General features: G+C 45.0%; 1 protein-coding gene across 2 annotated transcripts in view; it reads right to left on the reverse strand.

The window, feature by feature from the left end:
- The window catches only part of MDGA2 (MAM domain containing glycosylphosphatidylinositol anchor 2), a 191,385-nt gene that overhangs the window by 98,139 nt on the left and 72,009 nt on the right, over nucleotides 1–21,237 (reverse strand). The window contains exons 3-5 of one of the 2 annotated variants that reach the window (XM_068194878.1): nucleotides 17,028–17,202; nucleotides 5,551–5,747; nucleotides 1,253–1,385 (exon numbers count right to left, since the gene is read on the reverse strand). In XM_068194878.1, the coding sequence (XP_068050979.1) occupies nucleotides 1,253–1,385; nucleotides 5,551–5,747; nucleotides 17,028–17,202 (505 nt within the window). The remainder of the gene's footprint in view (nucleotides 1–1,252; nucleotides 1,386–5,550; nucleotides 5,748–17,027; nucleotides 17,203–21,237) is intronic. The other variant, XM_068194879.1, reaches the window with a different exon arrangement.

The raw sequence follows: 21,237 nt of genomic DNA on the forward strand, positions 1-21,237 counted from the left end.
GGCCTCAGACACAAATTATTAAGGCCTAACCCACCCTAATCGAACCTGAAGTCTCCAAATGTTCCAACACTTCCTGTGGAATTGTTTTCCAAAGCACATTCTCTTGAAATTCCTGATTAGTCAGAAATCCAAGCTCAGTGTGGCTCTTGGTAGGAGTTTCAGAAACCATTTCAGACACATCCTGTGCTTATCCTGGACATGGAGCCTTAAGGAGAGGTAAAATCTGGGATTTTCATCCTCCCCCAGCATTCCCAAGAGCATTTCTTGGGATTGACCCCTGTTGTTACACTCACAACAAGAGGGAGAGACACAACTGACTGATCCATAAGGGATGAGCCCAAAAACCAGAATAAATCCACAAGAAATTCCACAAAATGGAAACAACTTTTCCATGGATTCTACCTAAAGGCTTAGAGACCTTCCCACAAAAGGATTTCAACACAATCCCTTGGATCATTCCATTTGGAACAATTACATCTGAAAGGAAACATTTTGGTTGGAATCAATGAAGGAATTGATGTTTAGGTCGATGTAAGAAAAGGTCAAATCAATCCCTGAAATCAATGCCAGAGTAGAAAAAGGTTGGGTTACTCCCATTAAATATTTTGTGGAATAAAAACTATAAAGTTTCAACAGCACAGAGAGGACAAGGAACTGGAGGGATTCCAGAGGTCATGGAGCGGCTCCATGGAGCCCCTCTGCTCTGGAGCCGGGCTGGGAGAGCTGGGAATGTTCCCCTGGAGAGGAGAAGGCTCCAGGGAGAGCTAAGAGCCCCTTGCAGGGCCTGAAGGGGCTCCAGGAGAGCTGGAGAGGGACTGGGGACAAGGGATGGAGGGACAGGACATAGGGAATGGCTTTTAGGTGGAAAAGAGGAAATTTGGGTGGGATATTGGGAAGGAATTCCTGGCTGGAGTGACCAGGACAAGGGGGAATGGTTTAAGCTGGAAGAGGGTAGATTTATATGGGATATCAGGAAGGAATTCCTGTCTGGGAGGGAGGGAGCTGAGGGGCTGGGATGGAATGCCCAGAGCAGCTGTGGCTGTCCTTGGATCCCTGGCAGTGCCCAAGGCCAGGTTGGACACTGGGGCTTGGATCATCATGGGATAATGCCAGGTGTCTCTGCCCACAGCAGGGGTGGGAATGAGATGGACTTCAAGGTTCTTCCACCCCAAACCATTCCAGGATTCCCTGAAAGAGCCCCACATTCTGGAGCTGAGTGCAGGCAGGGCAGGAGGTGCTGCTTGGAGCTCACCAGTTTTGTTGGAGAGGCGGAAGGACACCATTTTATCCGGGATGCTGCAGACATTCCGCACCGAGGCGATACAGCTGTAGTTGGCGTAGTCCTGAGGTCGCAGATTCTTCAGCTTCAGGATCTTTGTTTCTCCCTGGAAAAGGAGGGGAGGACGTCAGGAAGGGGCAGAGGCAGAGGAAAAATGGATACGGATCTGGTATTTCCTTCCTCCTCCAGCATTCCCAAGTGGGTTTCTTGGGATTGACCCCTGATGTTATATCCACAAGACACAACCAACGGATCCAGAAGGGGTGACCCTAAAAAATAGAGTCAGTTTGCTAGAAATTCCACAAAATGGAAACAACTTTTCCAGAGTTTCTACCTAAAGGCTTTGAGATCCTCCTCCAAAGGATTTCCAAAGGATACAGGGAATATCAACACTGGAAAGTCAGAGGGAAATTGTTTTGATTGAGTCTTTCAAGTCGCAAATTTTTCAGGATAATTTATTATAAGGTACAGTTTCCATGAAGACAAAATCCCAAGGTACCAAATTGCTCCTGTTTTCCTTTAAAAATGAGGAGCTGATGGATTCTATTTTTAGCCGGGAGCAGGGATGGAGCAGGGAGCTGAATGGGACATGGAATGTCAAATTCCTTCAAATACGGACAGCAGGAAACTGGGAAATGGGAAATGTGAGATCCGCCCTGCAAAATTCCAAAAGAAAAATGTGGAAAACATTCATTATCCGGTGTCCTGATAAATCCAAACAACTTTAATATTGGCACAGCCAATATTGTGGAACATGTGGAATTATTTTTAACAATATCAGTGGATAAACTGCTCAGGAATGTCTAGGAAAAATATGGAAGTTTGAAAAAAATTAATTCACAAACCTGGCAAAAAAATAAACCTATATAAAAAACACAGCAGAGAAAGGGAGAAAAGAAAACAGTCCTTGAAGTTTTGGAGAGACTTTGGGAATATTGGGATTTAAGTGGTTTCTGTGTACAACCAATCCCATGGAAATTATGGGATTAAAATTAAGCCCATTGCAAGGCCAAGCCTTGGAAAAGCTGTGCTTAAAGATCAAATTCGTGCTTTTGGAAGTTTCTCTGGAATAGGGAAGGGCCTGGAAAGGCACAGCCTTAGGAAGACATAGACATGGATAATCTTCCCAGAAATGTCTAGGAAAAATAAGGAAATTTGAGAAAATGAATGTACAGAACTGGGAAAAAATAAACCCATATAAAATAATAGAGCTGAGCAGGAGAGAAAATAAACAGTCCTTGAAATTTTGGAGAGATTTTGGGAATACTGGGATTTAAACAGTTTTTATGGACAACAAATCCCATGGAAATGATGGGAATAAAATTAAGCCTTGGAAAGGCTGCTGCTAAGGAACAAATTCCTGCTTTAGGAGGTTTTTCTGGAATGGGGAAGGGCCTGATCCAGGCTGCCAAAGGCATTGAGTTCTGGAAGCACTGAGCAGCTTCATCCCAGCATTCCCTCCGTAGCTCCAGGCTGAACTTGGCCTGAACTCCCAATGGAATTCTGGATCCTGTCCCCAGCTCACAGAGATTTATAAAAAATTTATATATTTTCTTCATTGGTTGAGATAATTAGTTTAATTATGTCTAATTGCGTAATTATTGTAAATACAGCAAATTTAATCTCGTGCTCAGGCTGAGCAATTCCAATGAGCAATGAGGATAAGAACTCTCAGGGAAAAAATCTCCATCAAGATTTGGGATTTGAGAATTTCATTTTTCCAACATTTTTGTGGACAAGAATGGGCAGGTTTGCTCTGTTTCTCTCCCCATGGGCGCTGGAACAAGTGGCTGATGTTTCCTGATTGACTGGAAGAATCTGATCATATTTAAGGAATTTGTTTGGATTTCCCCAGTTTTCCAAGTGTCTCCTGTGATTTAATTGCTGACTGGATTTTGGGATCATCCCAGAGTATAGGCAAAAAGGGAAAGTGGGGGGATTCTGCCCTGCTCAGATGACACCCCACTGGTAGAGCTGCTCCAGCTCTGGGGACAGAGCAGGATGCGGAGCTGCTGGAATGATCCAGAGGAATCCATGGAGCTGCTCCAAGGGATGGAGTTGCTCTTGAGCCAGAAGGGAGAGCTGGGAATGTTCCCCTGGAGAGGAGAAGGCTCCAGGGAGAGCTCAGAGCTCCTTGCAGGGCCTGAAGGGGTTCCAGGAGAGCTGGAGAAGGACTGGGGACAAGGGATGGAGGGACAGGACCCAGGGAATCCCTTCCAGAGGGCAGAGAAGGATGGGAGATTGGGAATTAGGAATTCCTGGCTGGGAGGGAGGTGAAGGGCTGGGCTGAAATTCCCAGATTTGCTGTGGCTGCCCCTGGATCCCTGGAAGTGTCTATGACCAGGTTGGACGGGGTTGGAGCACCCTGGGATTCCTGGGTTGGAATGGGATGAGCTTTATGGTCCCTTCCCACCCAAAGCATTCCAGGATTCTGTGTTTACCAGAATAATAAAAGCATCATAATAAAAACTCTTTTTTGGGGTAAAAAACACAAGAAATTTTGTTTCCCTTTCCATTCCATTTCACTTCCAGATTAAAATCCACCTTCAGACCCCTTAAGAAAAAAATTCCCTCTCAAAATTCCCAAGTCTCAATTCTCTGAAGCCAAACCCCCTCTGTCCCTCTTCCCAACAGCTCTCACTATTTGCATCCCTACCACAAAATGAACTAATTAAGCATAAGGTGTTGATGATTCTTGAACCTTTAATTACATATTTTCCTCTCATAAACACAGAGCAGGTCTTGCCTGCACGGATCCAGGCCATGCTAATTCCAGCTGCCCTCCAATAACTGGAGAAAGGTTATGGATAAGATTGGAGTATCACCAGGACAATCTGATTTATTCATTAATTAAACCCACACCAAGATTTTAGGAAGGGTGATCTTAATAACCTAAAAAAAAAAAAAATCTAATTTCATGTGACACATTTTAGTAGATGAATCCTTAGATTTTAGGGAAGGCAATCCTCAGCATTTCCATAATAAAATGTAAAATTAAAAAATCCACTTTCCCTTTTTAATTAAAACATTTCAAAACTCCAGTTTATACTTGAGTCCCAGATTTGCTAAACTGGGTCCATTCATGTTAAATTAAAAATAATCTCATTATGTTTAGGACACCAATAACTTGGCTCTGTGATTTAATTCCCATCTCTGCAAGGTTCTGGGCTCCACATTTCTCTGGAAAACACGGAGCTGTTGGAGCAATATAAAGCTGTCAAGTACAATAAAAAGCCACAAATGAAGGTGCTCTCAAATCATTAACTGAAAATTATTTATGAAAGTCGCAGTTGCTTTCTGCTCTGAACATCAAATTACGAGGCAGTTTTCACCTCTGTCTTTCCTTGTTATTCCTTGGGATTTTCCAAACCAATTTTCCCCCCTTTTTTCCCCCCTTTCTTTTTTTTTTTTTTTTTTTTTTTCTTCAAACACCATCCCATACTTTTGGCCACAGACAATGGGATTTGTCACCTTTTTTCATCCTGCCTCGGTGCAAATGTGTACATGATAAGTTAATCTCAGTTTATCCAACAGAGCCAGGATTCCTTCAGGGCTGGGAATGGGAGCAGGAACACTTTGGACAAGGTTTTATTTCCTTTTTTGATACCTCATTTTTAAGTGGGGGAATTGTGAAATGAAACCTTATATTTAAAGATAAAAGAGGCAGAAAAAAAAGGAGTATAAAAACTAACACGGGGAGCTCCCATAGAGAGCTCCCATAGTCGGGAATCATGAAATTTTTAAGGTTGGAAAAGCCCTCCAAGACCATTAACTCCAATCATCAACCACCACAATATTCTCCATGAATCCATGTCCTCAAGAGCCACAACCACACGGTTTTTGAACCCTTCCAGGGATGGAGACTCCACCCCTCTTCTGGGCAGCCTGTACCTCTTCGACAAAGAAATTTTTCCTAAAATTTAATCTACATGAAGAGATTTCTAAGGCTGTAATTTAGGCTGAGCGTGGAATCACTGAGTTCGATCAGGAAGGATGAGGAAATGGGAATCAGAAGTTTGGGCTTGCAGGATCCAAAAAAAATCACTTTAAAAGGCCTCCAGTAGATATCACTCCCTCATCATTTAATAATTCATATTTTTACAAAAATCTAAATATATTTTACGCCAGCAAATCTATTGACCACACCCAGGAGTGTTTGGGTAGGGCATCATCATCTGGAGACCATCCCCAATCCCCACCCCGCAAACCCAGCGGGCAGATCCCATTACAAAGCCTCAAGATGAAAAAAAATTCCTGGTTTTTAGGCCTACCTGGGTAAAGAAGGGCTCGTAGATCTCCACTCCCTTGTCGGAGCCCTGAAGCAGCACCTCCTGGCCGCGGCGCCAGCTGTAGCGCACAGGCGGGTTGGAGTTGGCCACGCACCTGAGGAACACGGTCTTCTCATAATAAAACTGCTCCTTGGCTTCCCCGATGCTCTGGTGGACTGTGACTATGGGATCATCCAAATCTGGGGAAAAAACGGGCAGGGAAACCAAGTTTAAGCCAGGCTTTAGCCGACCCAACAACAGCGCGGCGCCAGGAATTTCCCGCAACGCCTCATATCTAGTCAAGGGTAAAAAAGAGACAAAACAGCTTGAAAAGCCCCAGATTTTAGGAATTTTGCAGAAAAAGTCAGGTTTAGGATTTATTTCTTGCTCCCCAACTGGATCTCCTTCAAAACTCACATTTTTAGGCAGAACAACACAGCAAATCTCATGCTAATGTCAATCATATTTCTATTATAGTGCAATGATTACCGCGGTTTCGTCTGGTTCGCAGCTTTACTCCTTGTTTCTTCTAACTCTTTTCCACAAAATTATAAAGCTTTGGCAATAAATAGACAGCCTGATTTGCATCCAAATGGCAGGATCCAGGAGTCCATGGATCATGTGCACGCAGCTGTTTGCTTTAAAAGCTGCAATTTAAGGCAGCAATTTAATGCAGATTCCCTGCTTTTAGTTACAGGCATTTAACTTCCAGCAGGTAAATTCATCCCAGGCTTTGGAACACATTTCTCTTGATTAAAATACAGATATCAGATAATTACTCCCACTGCAGCAACTCCAAGAAAATGAGATGCCCACAACGAGGAATTGCCCTCCATAAGGAAAAAAAACACAATAGCCCTTAGAATATGAGGATGCCAAAGTAATTAATTTGGGCTTTATCCCACCAGGAAAAAAAAAAAAAGATTCCTGGTCTGGGGGTTTTTCTGAGCTTTGTCTGGAGGGACAATTTTATTGAGGAAAGAAAGAAATGGAACAAGGAAAAACAAGGAAAGCAAGGGATGTTTTTCCTAAGTACTGGTTAAAAACACACAACTTCCAACACAACTTCCAAATGACCACTCTCACAGCCAGGAATTCCTTTCCAATATCCCATCAATCTTGGCTTTCTGGCAGTGGGAAGCTATTTCCCCTTCTCCTGTCCTTCCATGCCTGGAAGCTAATGGTTTTGGTGGGAAGAACCTTGAAGTCCATCCCATCCCAACTCTACCATGGACAGGGACACCTCCCACTGTCCCAGGCTGCTCCCAGCCCCAGTGTCCAACCTGGCCTTGGGCACTGCCAGGGATCCAGGGAAGCCACAGCTGCTCTGGCAATTCCAGCCCAGCCAGGAATTCCCAATTCCCAATCTCCCATCCATCCCTGTCCTCTGGCAGTGGAAGCCATTCCCTGTGTCCTGTCCCTCCATCCTTGTCCCCAGTCCCTCTCCAGCTCTTCTGCAGCCCCTTCAGGCCCTGCAAGGGGCTCTGAGCTCTCCCTGGAGCCTTCTGCTCTCCAGGGGAGCATTCCCAGCTCTCCCAGCCTGGCTCCAGAGGTGCTCCAGCCCTCAGAGCATCTCCATGATCTCTCCAACAATTGCTTGTAACAAGCAAATATTGCCATGTTTTTCTTGTGCTGGAATCCTGGACTCAGCATTCCAGGTGAGCCCTCCAATCACACAGGAGGAACACACTCCAATTCAGCACTAGCTGCAACCATTCCAGAACCTTCTCAGCACTGCTTTTTCCTTAAAATTCCTTAAAACCCTTTGGGTCGGGTTTTTATCCCCAAATTTTACCCTATTTTTGCAAAGTCTGGTGTGAGTAATTACCAAAATGCTGGTTCATCAGGTTTATTTGAGGCCAAATTTCAATGAAATGGAGGATGGGGTTCTCAAATCTTCAAGTGACCAGAAGGAACCGGTCAAAGGCACCATCAAATCCCTCTGCAAAGGTGGAGAATCCTGGAATTGTTGAGGTTGGAAAAGCCCCCTGAGATCACCAAATCCAACCATCAACCACCACCACATTCACCACTAAACCACAGCCTCCAGAGCCACATCCACAACTGGTTAAACTTTTCCAGCAGTGCTAACTCCACCCCTTCCCTAACAGCCTTTTCCAAAGCTCGACAATCCATGGAATTCTTCAGGAAGAACTTTTTCAATAAAATAAATAGATTAGAACACATAAGAATTCCATGTTGAAAAGCAATTTCCAGAAAAAAAAAAAAAAAAGGCCAAGCCTAAAGACTAAAAATTCATCTTAAGACTAAAAATTCATCTTGAGCTGCTCCGTTTCTATTTGCATAAGAAGACTGAAGCTGGAGAGTCTCTTGATTAATTAGAAACAAAAACTCTTCCAAAATTCCCAACAATTCCAGCAATAATACCTCATAATGGGGCACGGATTTTAAATAAATGTTACTTTCGTCCCCCCCCGCCTCCAAAATATTTAATTTAAGATCACAGAAGAAAATCATGGATCTGCTGCTCCAAATTAGGATGGCATTTCCTAATGAGACTTCAGTTTTGTTCAAAAGGTTATTTGAAATCACGGCAGCGCTTGAAAAGGGTTGAGAGTGCTCAGAAATTCTGGCTTCTCCTCATGACGTTGAAAGCAAAAAGGAGAAAATTAACTCGCTGCAATTTTTAGGGTCAAACTCCTGAGTTTTGATTGAGAACAGAGCATTTCCTGCATTGATTCCCAGGTTATCCCTATTAAAGCACATCCCTGGATGGCAAACAAAGAGACATGAGCTCCATCACCGAGTCCAGGGATGCTCTTCCAGTCTGTGACCCTCGGATGAAGGTGAATCCTTGGAAAAAAGACCACAGAGGTCCAAATCTGGACTCAGCTTCATTTTCATGAAGTTACTCAAGACAAGGCAGAGGAAATCCCTTAAGACCTGGAACCAGGACAGAAACCATGACTGAAGCCATGTCCATCCCTGGCTGCAAGAGCAGGAGAGCTGTTTCCAGGGAAAAAATCCTTCTCGTCCAACCCATCCCTGTCAGACAAATTCCTGAGTGCCCTGTCCAGCTCCAGGCATGAATAAACTGGAACAATGCATGGAAGGCCACCAAGGAGACTGGAGGCCATCCAGATCCTGAGGGAGCTGGGTTTGGCCAACCTAGAGATGGTTGGATGAAGGGAAAATCCAATTTCTGTCTTCAAAAGCCAACCAGGAACTCATGGAGAAGACGAAGACAAACGAGAAGATGGGATGAAGAGCAGATGGAATTTCTGTCGTCAACTTGCTAACAGAAAGTTCTAGAGAAGGTGAGAAATTCTTCTTGGAGGTGCAGAGGAAAGGACCATGAGATCTAAGCTGCACCCAGAGAAACTTCTCCTGGATATAAGGAAAACAAATTCCCTGTGTAATCAGACAAGTGTCCAGAGGGGCCATGGGATACTTGGAGACATCCAAAGCTTGGTTGGACAGAGTCTTGAGGAATCTGACCTTGAAGGTGGCCCTGGTTTGAGGAAGGGGTTGGACAAGACATCATTTTAGATAAATTATTCCAAATCACCCCATAATTCCAGGAGGTGCGATGTCATCACCTGCTTGTCCAATCTGCTCTCTTGGAACAGGTCCATGTTGGATCATGGAAACAGGGAATGGTTTGGGATGGAAGGGACCTTAAATCCCATCCAGTGCCACCCCTACCGTGGCAGGGACACTTCCCACTGTCCCAGGCTGCTCCAAGCCCCAGTGTCCAACCTGGCCTTGGGCACTGCCAGGGATCCAGGGGCAGCCACAGCTGCTCTGGGAATTCCATCCCAGCCCCTCCCCACCCTCCCAGCCAGGCATTCCCAATTCCCAATCTCCCATCCATCCCTGTCCTCTGGCAGTGGAAGCCATTCCCTGTGTCCTGTCCCTCCATCCCTTGTCCCCAGTCCCTCTCCAGCTAATCCTTTCCAAGCAAGCACTGAACTCCGGCAAGGGATGGATTTTGATAAGAATATCAGGAAAGCTCCAAGAAATCCAAGTTGGGAATGGAACTGCTGCAAAGCCTTTGCCAAAGCATTTCATAATGGTCAATTAATGGAAAATTCCCACTGCAGAACCTGATGGATTTTTTTTTTTTTTTCCTACAGCAGTGCTGGGAAGATCCCTACAGCTGCAGCAAAGCCAAAGCAGAAGCAGTACCAGGAGGGTGAAGAATGCTCCCAATTTTTGGGAGATTTCCCTGAACATTCCCAGTGCTGGGAAAGGCCGCACAAATGCGTGACTGGCTGGTTACATAAGGCTGGGCTTTGCTCAGGTCGTGTCAGAGCTGGAAAAGAGAAAAAGCAGGAAAAATCTGGTGTTTGGACAGGGGATTCTGCAGGGGTATTGCAGGAAAACTCCAAAATTCTCTGCCTTTAGCTAGGTAGGTTAAAGCCACCTGATTCCAGTGCTTATGGAAGTTCTCCAGAATTCCGACTCCAATTCTGATTGAATCAGCACCAATTGATTTTCAATTTTCTAAACAGATTTTAAAACTCCTCCTTCTTAAAGCTCTGTGCATGTGGGTGATTGGGAGTGGTTGTTCTTTCCCAGCAGCATGGGAATATCCAGGGGCTTGGAAGGCTGGGAGGGAGGGGAAGGACTTGGAATGGTCACCCAGAGAAGCCCCTGGATCCCTGGAAATGTCCAAGGCCAGGATGGACAAGACTTGGAGCAGTCTGGGACAGTGCAAGGTGTCCCTGTCCTGGCAGGGGTGGGATGGGATGGGATTTAAGGTCCCATCGATCCCAAACCATTCCAGATACAATAATTTCAAATACCACGCAAAAACAAACCTATAAAGATTAATGTTGGGAAGCTCAACAAGATGAATCTCTTCACTGTTTTACAAGAAAGGGAAAAAATATCCTAATATTTTCATTTTGGGTTGATGAAATTATGAGGAGTCACCAGATTAAATCAATCTTTAAATCAAACTGAACTCATGGGTGCTGCTACGCGGTTAAAGTTTCTTAATCAACCTGAAAATAATTACGGAAAGATGTTTCCCACAGAGGTTTGTGCCACCATCAGGTTCAATTTCTCAGTCTTTAATCTCTGAATTGAACCAAGCACTCCCCAAAACCCAGATGGGCCAGACATGGTAAACACTGGACTGGAAGAATTCCCGTCACACATCCCTAAGCTCTTGAACAAATGGAAAACTCAACCTAAGCTGATCAAAATGGGTCTAATCCAAATTCCCTGGGAATTGCATCATCGTGGTGGAGTGGAGGTGCACAGAAGTGTGGCAGACGCTGTTAAAATCCTCCTTGTGCAGAATTCCAAAGGCATTGAGCTGTCTGGGTGTGCAAAACAGGGATCATGAACCGCACAGCCCTGACCTGAGCTCCGGGAGAGTCACAAAGACGAACAGCTTGGCAGGATCCAGGCTGGATTTGCTGGATCATCTCCTCCCAGCTGCTGGGCCTGCAGTTTGCTGATTTCATTTGTTAATTAGCTGCCTTTGTCTTCAGATGTTCGGAGCAGGCGGGATAAGAATAAAACACATCTGGGAAAGGGTTGGGAACGGCTTCATCCCGGCGGGCAGAGCGGAGACAGTGGTGACGCATCGCTGAGCTGGAGTTATTCAGATCCTGAGTTATCCCTAAATGTGAAAGTCCTGTTTTTTCCATGTTATTTTTCCTCTGGGAGTCATTCAGCTCCTAAGTTATCTTTAAATGTGAAAGTCCCGTGTTTTCCAAGTTATTTTCCCTCCTTGGCCCAGCACAACATTTCAACCATGGAATCACTGAGGTTGGAAAAGAGTTTAGGATCATTGAGTCCCAGCTGTGCCCGATGCTCGCCTTGTCCCCAGCCCAGAGCTCTGAGGGCCAAGGCCACCACTGCCCTGTGTCCCCAGGTGCCACATCCACATGGAATTCAAATCCCTCCAGGCATGGGGATTCCACCCTGTACCTGTGCGAGGGCTGGGGAACCCTTTTAGGGGAAGAAATTTTCCCAAAAATCCAACCTAAACCTCATGGAATCCCTGTGGTTGGAAAAGACCTCCGGGATTGTTGAGTTCAAGCTATGCCTGATGCCCACCTTGTCCCCCGCCCTGAGCTCTCAGTGCCACTTGCAGGAATTCCTTGGGCACCTCCAGGGATGGGCACCCCAAACCTCCCTGGGCAGCCCCTGCCCAGGCCTGAGCACCCTTTCCATGGGGAAATTCCTGCTGCTGTCCACCCTGAGCTCCCCTGGCCCAGCCTGGGGCCGTTCCCTCTCCTCCTGTCCCTGTTCCCTGGAGCACAGCCCGACGCCCCCGGCTGTCCCCTCCTGGCAGGAGTTGTGCAGAGCCACAAGGTCCCCCCTGAGCCTCCTTTTCTCCAGGGTCAGCCCCTTCCCAGCTCCCTCAGCCTCTCCTGGGGTTCCAACCCCTTCCCAGCTCCTTCAGCTGCTCTTCATTGGATTTATTCTCAATAACTCACAGAATTCCGGAATGGTTTGGGTTAGAAGGAAGGAACTTAAAGCCCATCCAGTGCCACCCCTGCCATGGGCAGGGACACCTCCTGCTATACCAGGGTGCTCCAAACTCCATCCAACCTGGCCTGGAACACTTCCAGGGATGAAGCAGTCACAGCTTCTCTATCAAGGCAGCTCTGAAATGCTTTGTGTGGGATATAAACCTCAAAAATTCAATTAATTTCTCTATTTCTTGCATCCTACAGAAAGACAAACGAGCTCTCCCGCTCTCCACCCCTTCACGTGTCCAGTGTGGACACAGAACAGCTCTAACCAAGCTGGAAAGATGGGAATTGAGTTATTCCCAGCTCCATGTGAGCTCTTTTCCCTTCTCCAACCCTTTCAATGAGATTTATTCTGCATCTGCAGTGCTGCATGTGCAGAACAGCCCCGGCACTGAAAACAAGCAGCATTTCCAGCTGCTGGAAGGAAGCAAATGTTCCCTCCTTGTTCCCACGATGAGGAGCATGACCCTGGGAGCCCCCTGAGGAGCTTCCATCGATTTCCAATGGAATTTCAGGAGGATCAGAGCCCTGCCAGGAGGCTGTTAACACACTCCATCACAAAAGGACAAAGCAAATGACTTCAGTATCAACAATCCCCACACAGCTCCAGCCTATGATGCTTTCCTGAGGGTTCAGGCTACAACAGAATTCCAAAAAGAAAAATATAATGACCCCTCAGCGATGGGATTTTATGGAGAAGATGTTTTCTCCCCTCTTTTAATGAGGCTATAAATACACCTGGTTGGAAATATGAGCGTGTCCTGGGGACACCATAGGGATGGCACAGGGGGTGCAGCACTACAGGAGGGTTTTCCTTCTCCGAGGACACCAAAGAGAACCAATTCCCATCATTTCTGTGACTGGATTAGCACCGGAATCCCCAGGTAGCAGGCAGGTCCTCAACACTAACAGAACAAACAGCCACATCCACAACAATGCTTGACTTCCATAGGGATGGGAGGAGCCCTGAGGAGAAGGACTGGGAGTGTTGGGGGATCAGAGGCTGGACATGACCTGGAATTGTGCCCTGGGCTGATCCCTCAGCGTGGGATTCTGCCCCTCTGCCCTGCCCAGGTGAGACCCCACCTGCAGAGCTGCTCCAGCCCTGGATCCAACAGCAGGAGGATATGGACCTGCTGAAGAGATCCAGAGCAATCCATGCAACTACTCTGAGGGCTGCAGCCCCTCTGGAGCCAGGCTGGGAGAGCTGGGAATGCTCACCTGGAGAGGAGAAGGCTCCAGGCAGAGCTCAGAGCCCCTTGCAGGGCCTGAAGGGCTCCAGGAGAGCTGCAGAGGGAATGGGGACAAGAGATGGAGGGACAGGACACAGGGAACGGCTCCGACTGCCAGAGGGCAGGGATGGATGGGAGATTGGGAACTGGGAATTCCTGGCTGGGCTGGAATTGCCAGAGAAGCTGTGGCTGCCCCTGGATCCCTGGAGGTGCCCAAGGCCAGGTTGGACACTGGGGCTGGGAGCAGCCTGGGACAGTGGGAGGTGTCCCTGCCATGGCAGGGGTGGCCCTGGGTGGGATTTAGGGTCCCTTCCAACCCAAAGCATTCCTTGATTCCATGATTCTTTGGGCATATGCACAGATGGAAAAGGATCAGTGGATTTTTCCAATCACCAGCAGTCAGAAACTCACACAGAACGAGACACATCCATGAATTCCCAGCAGAGGTTCCCAGCTCCAGGGAATGGCCCCAAACTGCCCCAGAGATGGCCTGAAACACTGGAAAAGTCCTGGAATAATGGGAATTTCTGGGACCACTGTGCAGGAAGGATTTAATTAACTTCCACACTCAGAATCAGTGACTGGAGTACAGGATCCTAACCTGGTCTTGTGTTTTCAAACAACATTAAATAACTAAAAGGCAACAAAAATTAATTAATTAAAGGGCAAGAAAAAAGAATTAATTAAAGGGCAATGAAAAGTCCAACAGGAAACTCTTCCATACTGAAAAATTAACTCAGGATCTGAGTTTGCTGGACAAGATGTAACAAGCACAAAAAACATTGAATTTCTCCAAAAAGAACATTTAATAATTATAATTTTGAATAAAATTTAAAAAAAAATAAAACAAAATTTAAAAATAGAAGAAGAGTTTAAATCTGTTTGAAATTAAATAGATTTATATAAAAGTAAATTTAAAATAAAATAAAATTTAAGAATAAATAAATTATATTTATAATATATAGATTATTATTGGCTGTATGGACCACATGAGGAAAATCAGTACAGAAGAGCTCTTTTGGCTCCAGGGAATATAAATATAAGGAATAAAAATAGCTGGAAATGGAAGGAAACCCAATTCAGTTTGGGGAAGAACCAGACTGATTTTTTTTTTTTTTTGGAAAATGAAGCAGCTGAACAGAAAAACTTGGGCAGAGAGAGGGTTCCTCAAAGCTCCATGATCAGATGGTTTTTAGGGGCGAAAAAAGTAATTAAATTGATTTTTAATAGAGCAGCAAAGGAAACCTTAAAAAGTAGACAGAGCCATGAGATAAAAGAGGTCAAGCTAAACCTGTGGCGTGGTCAATTCAAAATTGAAATTCCATGGAAAAATGCAATCAGAGTTGATTTAAAAATTCCAGATCATTATCATTAAATCAAGTACACTCAAATCAAGACATGAAGTCATTGGAAGCATTTTAAATCCCACTTCCATCAGGCTCTTCCCAAATTTACTTCGGATCCCCACTGTGCTGGAAAATCCAGATGGACCAGGAGCCCCCACCAAAAAAAAAAAAGTGGAATAAACAAGACTTAAACCCACTCTGACACTGCAGGGACTGAGATTTTTAACAGTAATTTTGGGTTATTAGTTCCTTCTGTACCTGCATCACTTTTCCATAAATAAAGCAGGAAAAATGGATTTCCCAAGCCAGGAAAAAACAGGCATTGATGCCAAAGGCCACCTGACGTGCTCGACGTGGAATAATTGTTACAAATTGGGAGTATTAATGTCTTAAGTCAGTAATTATTGGTTTCATAATCCCAAACCTAATTAATGCTCGTTCCTCCACTTCTTAAATGACAGAAACTTAATTTTGTGGAATTAATGAACAACAAACTGGGTTAGGAAAGTCTGGTTTTAGAGCACATCCATCTCGAGTTAGAGAATTTTTTCCAGAGGCTCCTAAAAAGGTTTAAATAAATCCCTGTCATAAGGGAAATTCGGAATTGATTGAGTCTAAGTAGTAAGGAGGGGCTCCTGGTGAGACCCCACTGCTCTCTCCCTGCCTTATTCTGGATTTTAAATGGTCTAAAAGGAGAATAAATATAGTTGCATAGAGAAAAAAAAAATAAATAGTTGATTATTTCTTCATTTATAATAAACAAGGGAGTGCAGAGTGGGTGGTGGAGATGATCCGAGGGTTGGAGCACTTCTCCTATGAGGAAAGCTTGGGTGAATTGGGAATATTTACATGGAAAAGGCTCCAGGAAGAGCTCAGAGCCCCTTGCAGGGCCTGAAGGGGCTCCAGGAGAGCTGGAGAGGGACTGGGGACAAGGCATGGAGGGACAGGACCCAGGGAATGGCTCCCACTGCCAGAGGGCAGGGATGGATGGGAGATTGGGAATTGGGAATTCCTGGCTGGGCTGGAATTGCCAGAGCAGCTGGGGCTGCCCCTGGATCCCTGGCAGTGCCCAAGGCCAGGTTGGACACTGGGGCTGGAGCAGCCTGGGACAGTGGGAGGTGTCCCTGCCATGGCAGGGGTGGAGTGGGATAGGATTCAAAGTCCCTTCCAACCCAAACCATTCCAAGATTCTGGGAGTGCACCCAAAGCAAATTTCACAGTCCAGAGTCCAAAGGAGGCTCCAGGATGACCCCAGGGATGGAGCAGCTCTGGTGGGAGAGCTGGGAACGTTCACCTGGAGATGAGAAGGCTCCAGGGAGACTCCAGAGCCCCTTGCAGGGCCTAAAGCAATCCCAATCCTTTGTATTCCTCACCACAATCCCAATCTTTCCTATTTTTTTCCTCCAATTCCAATCCTTCACATTTTCACTGAAATTTGAATATTTCCTATTTTTCACCATAATCCCAACCCTTCACATTTTCCCCTGCAATCCAAATCCTTCAGACTTTTCCCTGCAATCCATATCCTTTACATTTTCTCTCCAACCCCAGCCCTTCACATTTTTCACCACAATTCCAGTCTTTCACATTTTTCCCTGCAATCCAAATCCTTTACATTCTTCACTACAATCCAAATCCTCCACATTTTCTCCTGCAATCCCAATCCTTTGTGTTTCTCATTGCAACCCCAGTCTTTCCTATTTTTCTCTGCAATTCAAATCTTTCACATTTTTCACTAAAATCCAAATATTTCTGATTTTTAACATCCATCTCATTTTCACTTCATTCCCAGTCCTTCAGATTTTTCCATACAATCTACATCCTTCAGATTTTTCACTGCAATCCCAATCCTTCATACTTTGCACCACAATCCCAATCCTTCACATCCTTCACCACAATCCTAATCCTTCCTATTTTGCCACAATCCCAACCCTTCACATTTTTCACTGAAATCCAAACCTTTCATATTTTTCACTCCAATCAAAATCCTCCACATTTTTCACTGCAATCCCATTCCTTTACATTTCTCACTACAATCCCAATCTTTCCTATTTTTCCCTGCAATCCCAACCCTTCACATTTTTCACTCCAACCTCAATCCTTCATATTTCCCTTGCAATGCAAATCCATCACGTTTTTCACCACAATCCCAGTCGTTCACATTTTCACCGCAATCCCAACCTTCATATTTTCACTCCAATCCAAATCCTTCACATTTTTTTCCTGCAATCCCAATCCTTCACATCCTTCACCACAATTCCAATCATTTACATTTTTCCCTGCAAGCCCAACCCTTTACATTCTTCTGACCATAAAAACTCCGCAAACCCGCAGCATCCACCATTAAAATTGAGATTCACAAGGAGCCGAACGTTTCTTGGGAACAACAGGTATTTTAAGTCATTCCTAAAGGACCAAAGGCAGAATTCCAAGGATTTACTCACAGTACACGTCCACTCGGATGGATTTGATGGCCGGGGAGCCCAGGCCGTTCTCAGCCTTGCAGTAGTAGCGGCCTCCCTGGTGTCTCTGGATGTTGGAAATCCTCAGGGTTTCGTTGAAGACACTGGAATCTTGGAATCTGTCAGAGGCACTTCCTGCTGTTTTGGTCCACCTGATCTGAGCAAGCACCAAAAACCAGGATTACCTTTAGGTCTGGAAAATGGGCACAGTCTAAAAGTCAGCACAGAAATCCAGGATTACCTGTAGGTCTGGAAAATGAGCACAGTCTAAAACTCAACATCAAAAATCAGGATTACTTCAGGTCTGGAAAATGGGCAGAGTCTGAAACTCAGCACCAAAATTCAGGATTACTTCAGGTCTAGAAAATGGGCACAGTCTGAAACTCAGCACCAAAATTCAGGATTACCTTTAGGTCTGGAAAATGGGCACAGTCTAAAACTCAGCACAGAAATCCAGGATTACTTCAGGTTAGAAAATTGGCAGAGTCTAAAACTCAGCACCAATACCCAGAATTACCTTTAGGTCTGGAAAATGGGCACAGTCTAAAACTCAGCTCCAAAACCCAGGATTACCTTTAGGTCGAGAAAATGGGCAGAGTCTAAAACTCAGAACCAAAACCCAGGATTAATTACTTTAGGGTGGAAGATGGGCACAGTCTAAAACTCAGCACCAAACCACGGGATTTGTGTGGGTGGCGCCGGTATTTCACCTTGGATGACTCAGGGAAATTCCCAAGAAACTCAACAGCTCACAGGAACAAACACTTCATCCAGGACTCCCTGAGGAGTTGCATTTCATGGAATCATGGAACGGTTTGGATTGGAGGAGTTTAAGGATTCTGTTCCAGGCCCTGCCATGGGCAGGGACACCTCCAACTACCCCAGGTTGCTCCAAGCCTTGAACATTCCCAGGGATTTCTGATCTGTGGGATTTGAGGCTTCCTGTGATGGGTCTGGGAGGATAAATGAATTCATATTTCCATTTCTCTTCCTGATGGTTTTGTTATTATTGTAATCACAACATCACAGAATGGTTTAGGTGGGAAGGGACCTTAAATCCCACCTGATTCCAACCCATGGACACCTCCCACCCATGCCAGGATGCTCTAAGCCCCAGTTCTCCAGGAGAGCTGGAGAGGGACTGGGGACAAGGGATGGAGGAACAGGATACAGGGAATGGCTTTAGGCTTGAAAAGAGGAGATTTAGGTTGGATATGGAGAAGGAATTCCTGGCTGGGAGGGTGGGGAGGGGCTGGGATTGAATTGCCAGAGCAGCTGTGGCTGGCTTGGATCCCTGGCAGTGCCCAAGGCCAGGCTGGACAGGGCCTGGAGCAGCCTGGGACAGCGGACGATGGAATGGGATAGGGGCTGCAATGGGATGGGATTTAAGGTCCCTTCCAAGCCAAAGCATTCCAGGATTCTGTGATTCCATGATCACAGGGAATGGCCTCCCATTTCTAGAGGATACATTCCCTTTATGGGCCAACTCATGTCGTTGGAATTGCACATCCCAACACTTCCTTTTTTCCAGGGAAAGCACAATTTTTTCCTGATCCAAGGAAAAGCCAGCCGTGACAGGAGCTGTGAACAGGCAGGAGAGGAGCATCCAGATTCTGTGCCAAGGATCCCGAGGAAATTGCTCTTTTCCAGCTCAGTTGTTGGAACACATTGGGAAAAGGAGATTTCCTTTTATTTTCCAGCAGAGGAAAACCCTGGAAAACTATGGAAAAAATCAGCCGCAAACCCACAAAGCTACAACTCCTATGGAAGAATTTCAGTGGTTTTTTTTAACTTTATTCCCAAAGATTCCAGAGTAATCCTGAAACTGGAATCTGGGGATGCCTCTAAAAATAAATAAAAACAATTAAATAAAAACAATTTTAAAAAATCCATTCCTTCACCTTTGAACTCAGATTTTACACATTGGCATCCAAACTCTGGAAAATCAGGCAGCTATCCAAGAGGTCTGAATCCCAAAAATTTGGGATTTGGCTTTGAAATGGCAGAGGAAACTTTCCTTACCCTTCAAGGCTGAAAGTCCAAATATTACTGGAAAAATAAAGGGATTTTAAGAAATTGCTGAATTATTGAGAGGTCCTTTAATTAATGGATCCTGAGGGAAAAATATTTAATTCTTAGGTAAATTGGGAAAACTTCAGTGAAAAAATTGTTTAAAATAACAAATTGATAAAACTCCTTTATCCTGCTCAATCAGGATCAATCTTTTTTTTTTTACTGTAAAAACAGAATTTAGAGAAACACTCACAAATTCTCTCCCAAAAAACCCTGGAATAATCTGGCCAATGATTAATTGCAGCAATTATTCTTTGATTAATTTGGATTACTTTGATCCCCATGTTGTTCCATAGGACTTTCAGATGTTTTCCTGCTTCCAAAAAATTAACACTTTAATCCTGATCAATCCATAAATATTTTTTCTATCAATATCCAGCTGAAGAATGATGGATTTTCCATCCTGCATGGCTGGAAAATGCCTTTTTCAGCATTACCTGGGAGCTGAGGTCAGGAATTTCACTGCGTTTTTTTCAGGATTATTTGAACCTTCCTGGTGGGAAATTCTGGACTGGCATCGACCTAAATTATCCCAGGAATTTGAGGAAATTGTCTGAACAGCTCCAAATTTTGGATGTTTTTTAATTATCCCTGCTTTTTTATTCAGCAGTTTTTTTTTTAATTTCACCTTCATAATAAAGATTAATAAATAATAAATAATTTAAAGGCAGAAAGAAGCAGACAAAGCTCCATTGGAACTCCTAATTATTCCTTTTTATGGAGGCTTTCCAAAGCTGGAATTCCATGTCAAACCCCTGGAATCACAAACACATCCTCATAACTTCAATGCCTGGGAGTTCCCCAGAATTCTTTAAAGACAAATAAATGCAACATATTTTGTCATTTTGAGCTTCTAAACCAGCACAAAATAAAGCCTGGGGATGAGAACTCCATAAAATCCAAATCCAGACTCTTATTTCCCTTGTGGACCTGTCTAAATCCTATTTTTTTTTCCCAGGGACAGAGGAAGTTGCTGTTGTTGCCATCCAGGTTCAGGAATTGATCAAATCCACACATGTTTGGGGGGAAAAGAAAAGCTGGGGTTTAATTAAACCCGCAAGATTTAGGAGCCGTTCCACTGGAAAGAGCTAAAACCAGGAAGGATGGGCACTGGGAGAGCTGGAAAGAAGGGAATTAGATCCAAGGATGAGGCAATTCCAGGAATTCTGTGCAGGAGTTACCTCCCAGGAGCTAAAATTGCTCAAAAATTCTCCTCTGCTAGGGAAACAAGATAATTGGGAATGCTCACCTGGAGAAGGGAAGGCTCCAGGGAGACCTCAGAGCCCCTTGCAGGGCCTGAAGGGGCTCCAGGAGAGCTGGAGAGGGACTGGGGACAAGGGATGGAGGGACAGGACCCAGGGAACGGCTCCCACTGCCAGAGGGCAGGGATGGATGGGAGATTGGGAATTGGGAATTGCTGGCTGGGCTGGAATTGCCAGAGAAGCTGTGGTTGCCCCTGGATCCCTGGCAGTGCCCAAGGCCAGGTTGGACACTGGGGCTGGGAGCAGCCTGGGACACTGGGAGGTGTCCCTGCCATGGCAGGGATAGCTTGGAATAAGATGGTTTTTAACATCCCTTCCAACCCATTCTGGGATTTCATGTAAAGAACTGGGAATGGGGAGGTGATCCCAGTGTTCACCAGTGCTCCATGGTGAGCACTGCTGCTCCATGTCCCAGCACTGCTGTGAATTCTCAATGAGCTAAAAATTTCATTTTTGTTCCATAAACCAGAACATAATCAGAGTAGGAATTTCCCATTCCCTCCATCTAAAGCTTCTACAATTCCCTTGGATTAAAATCCAAGGAAAGTGTCCCTTTCTGTGTAACCTCCAGAAGATGTGGAATATCAAGCAAAGGTCTGGAGAACAACCACAGAACTCATTAAAATAACAAAGATTTCCTCAGCAAAGCAAGGGATAAGCTCAGCAACAGCACAGTATCCCAGGAAAAATCAGGGAATAACCATCAACTGATTTAAAACACCCGGGGGGGAGCGGAAATCAATCATGGATCAATTCCCAATAAAAAAGGCAAAGTAAAGAAGTAATAAAATGGATCAGGAATCACTTCCCGTTTGCTCAGCCCCAAATGTTCATGCAAAACATCTTCAAACCATGAT

Source organism: Anomalospiza imberbis, chromosome 6, assembly GCF_031753505.1.
Source record: "Anomalospiza imberbis isolate Cuckoo-Finch-1a 21T00152 chromosome 6, ASM3175350v1, whole genome shotgun sequence".
NCBI classification, from domain to species: Eukaryota; Metazoa; Chordata; class Aves; order Passeriformes; family Viduidae; genus Anomalospiza; species Anomalospiza imberbis.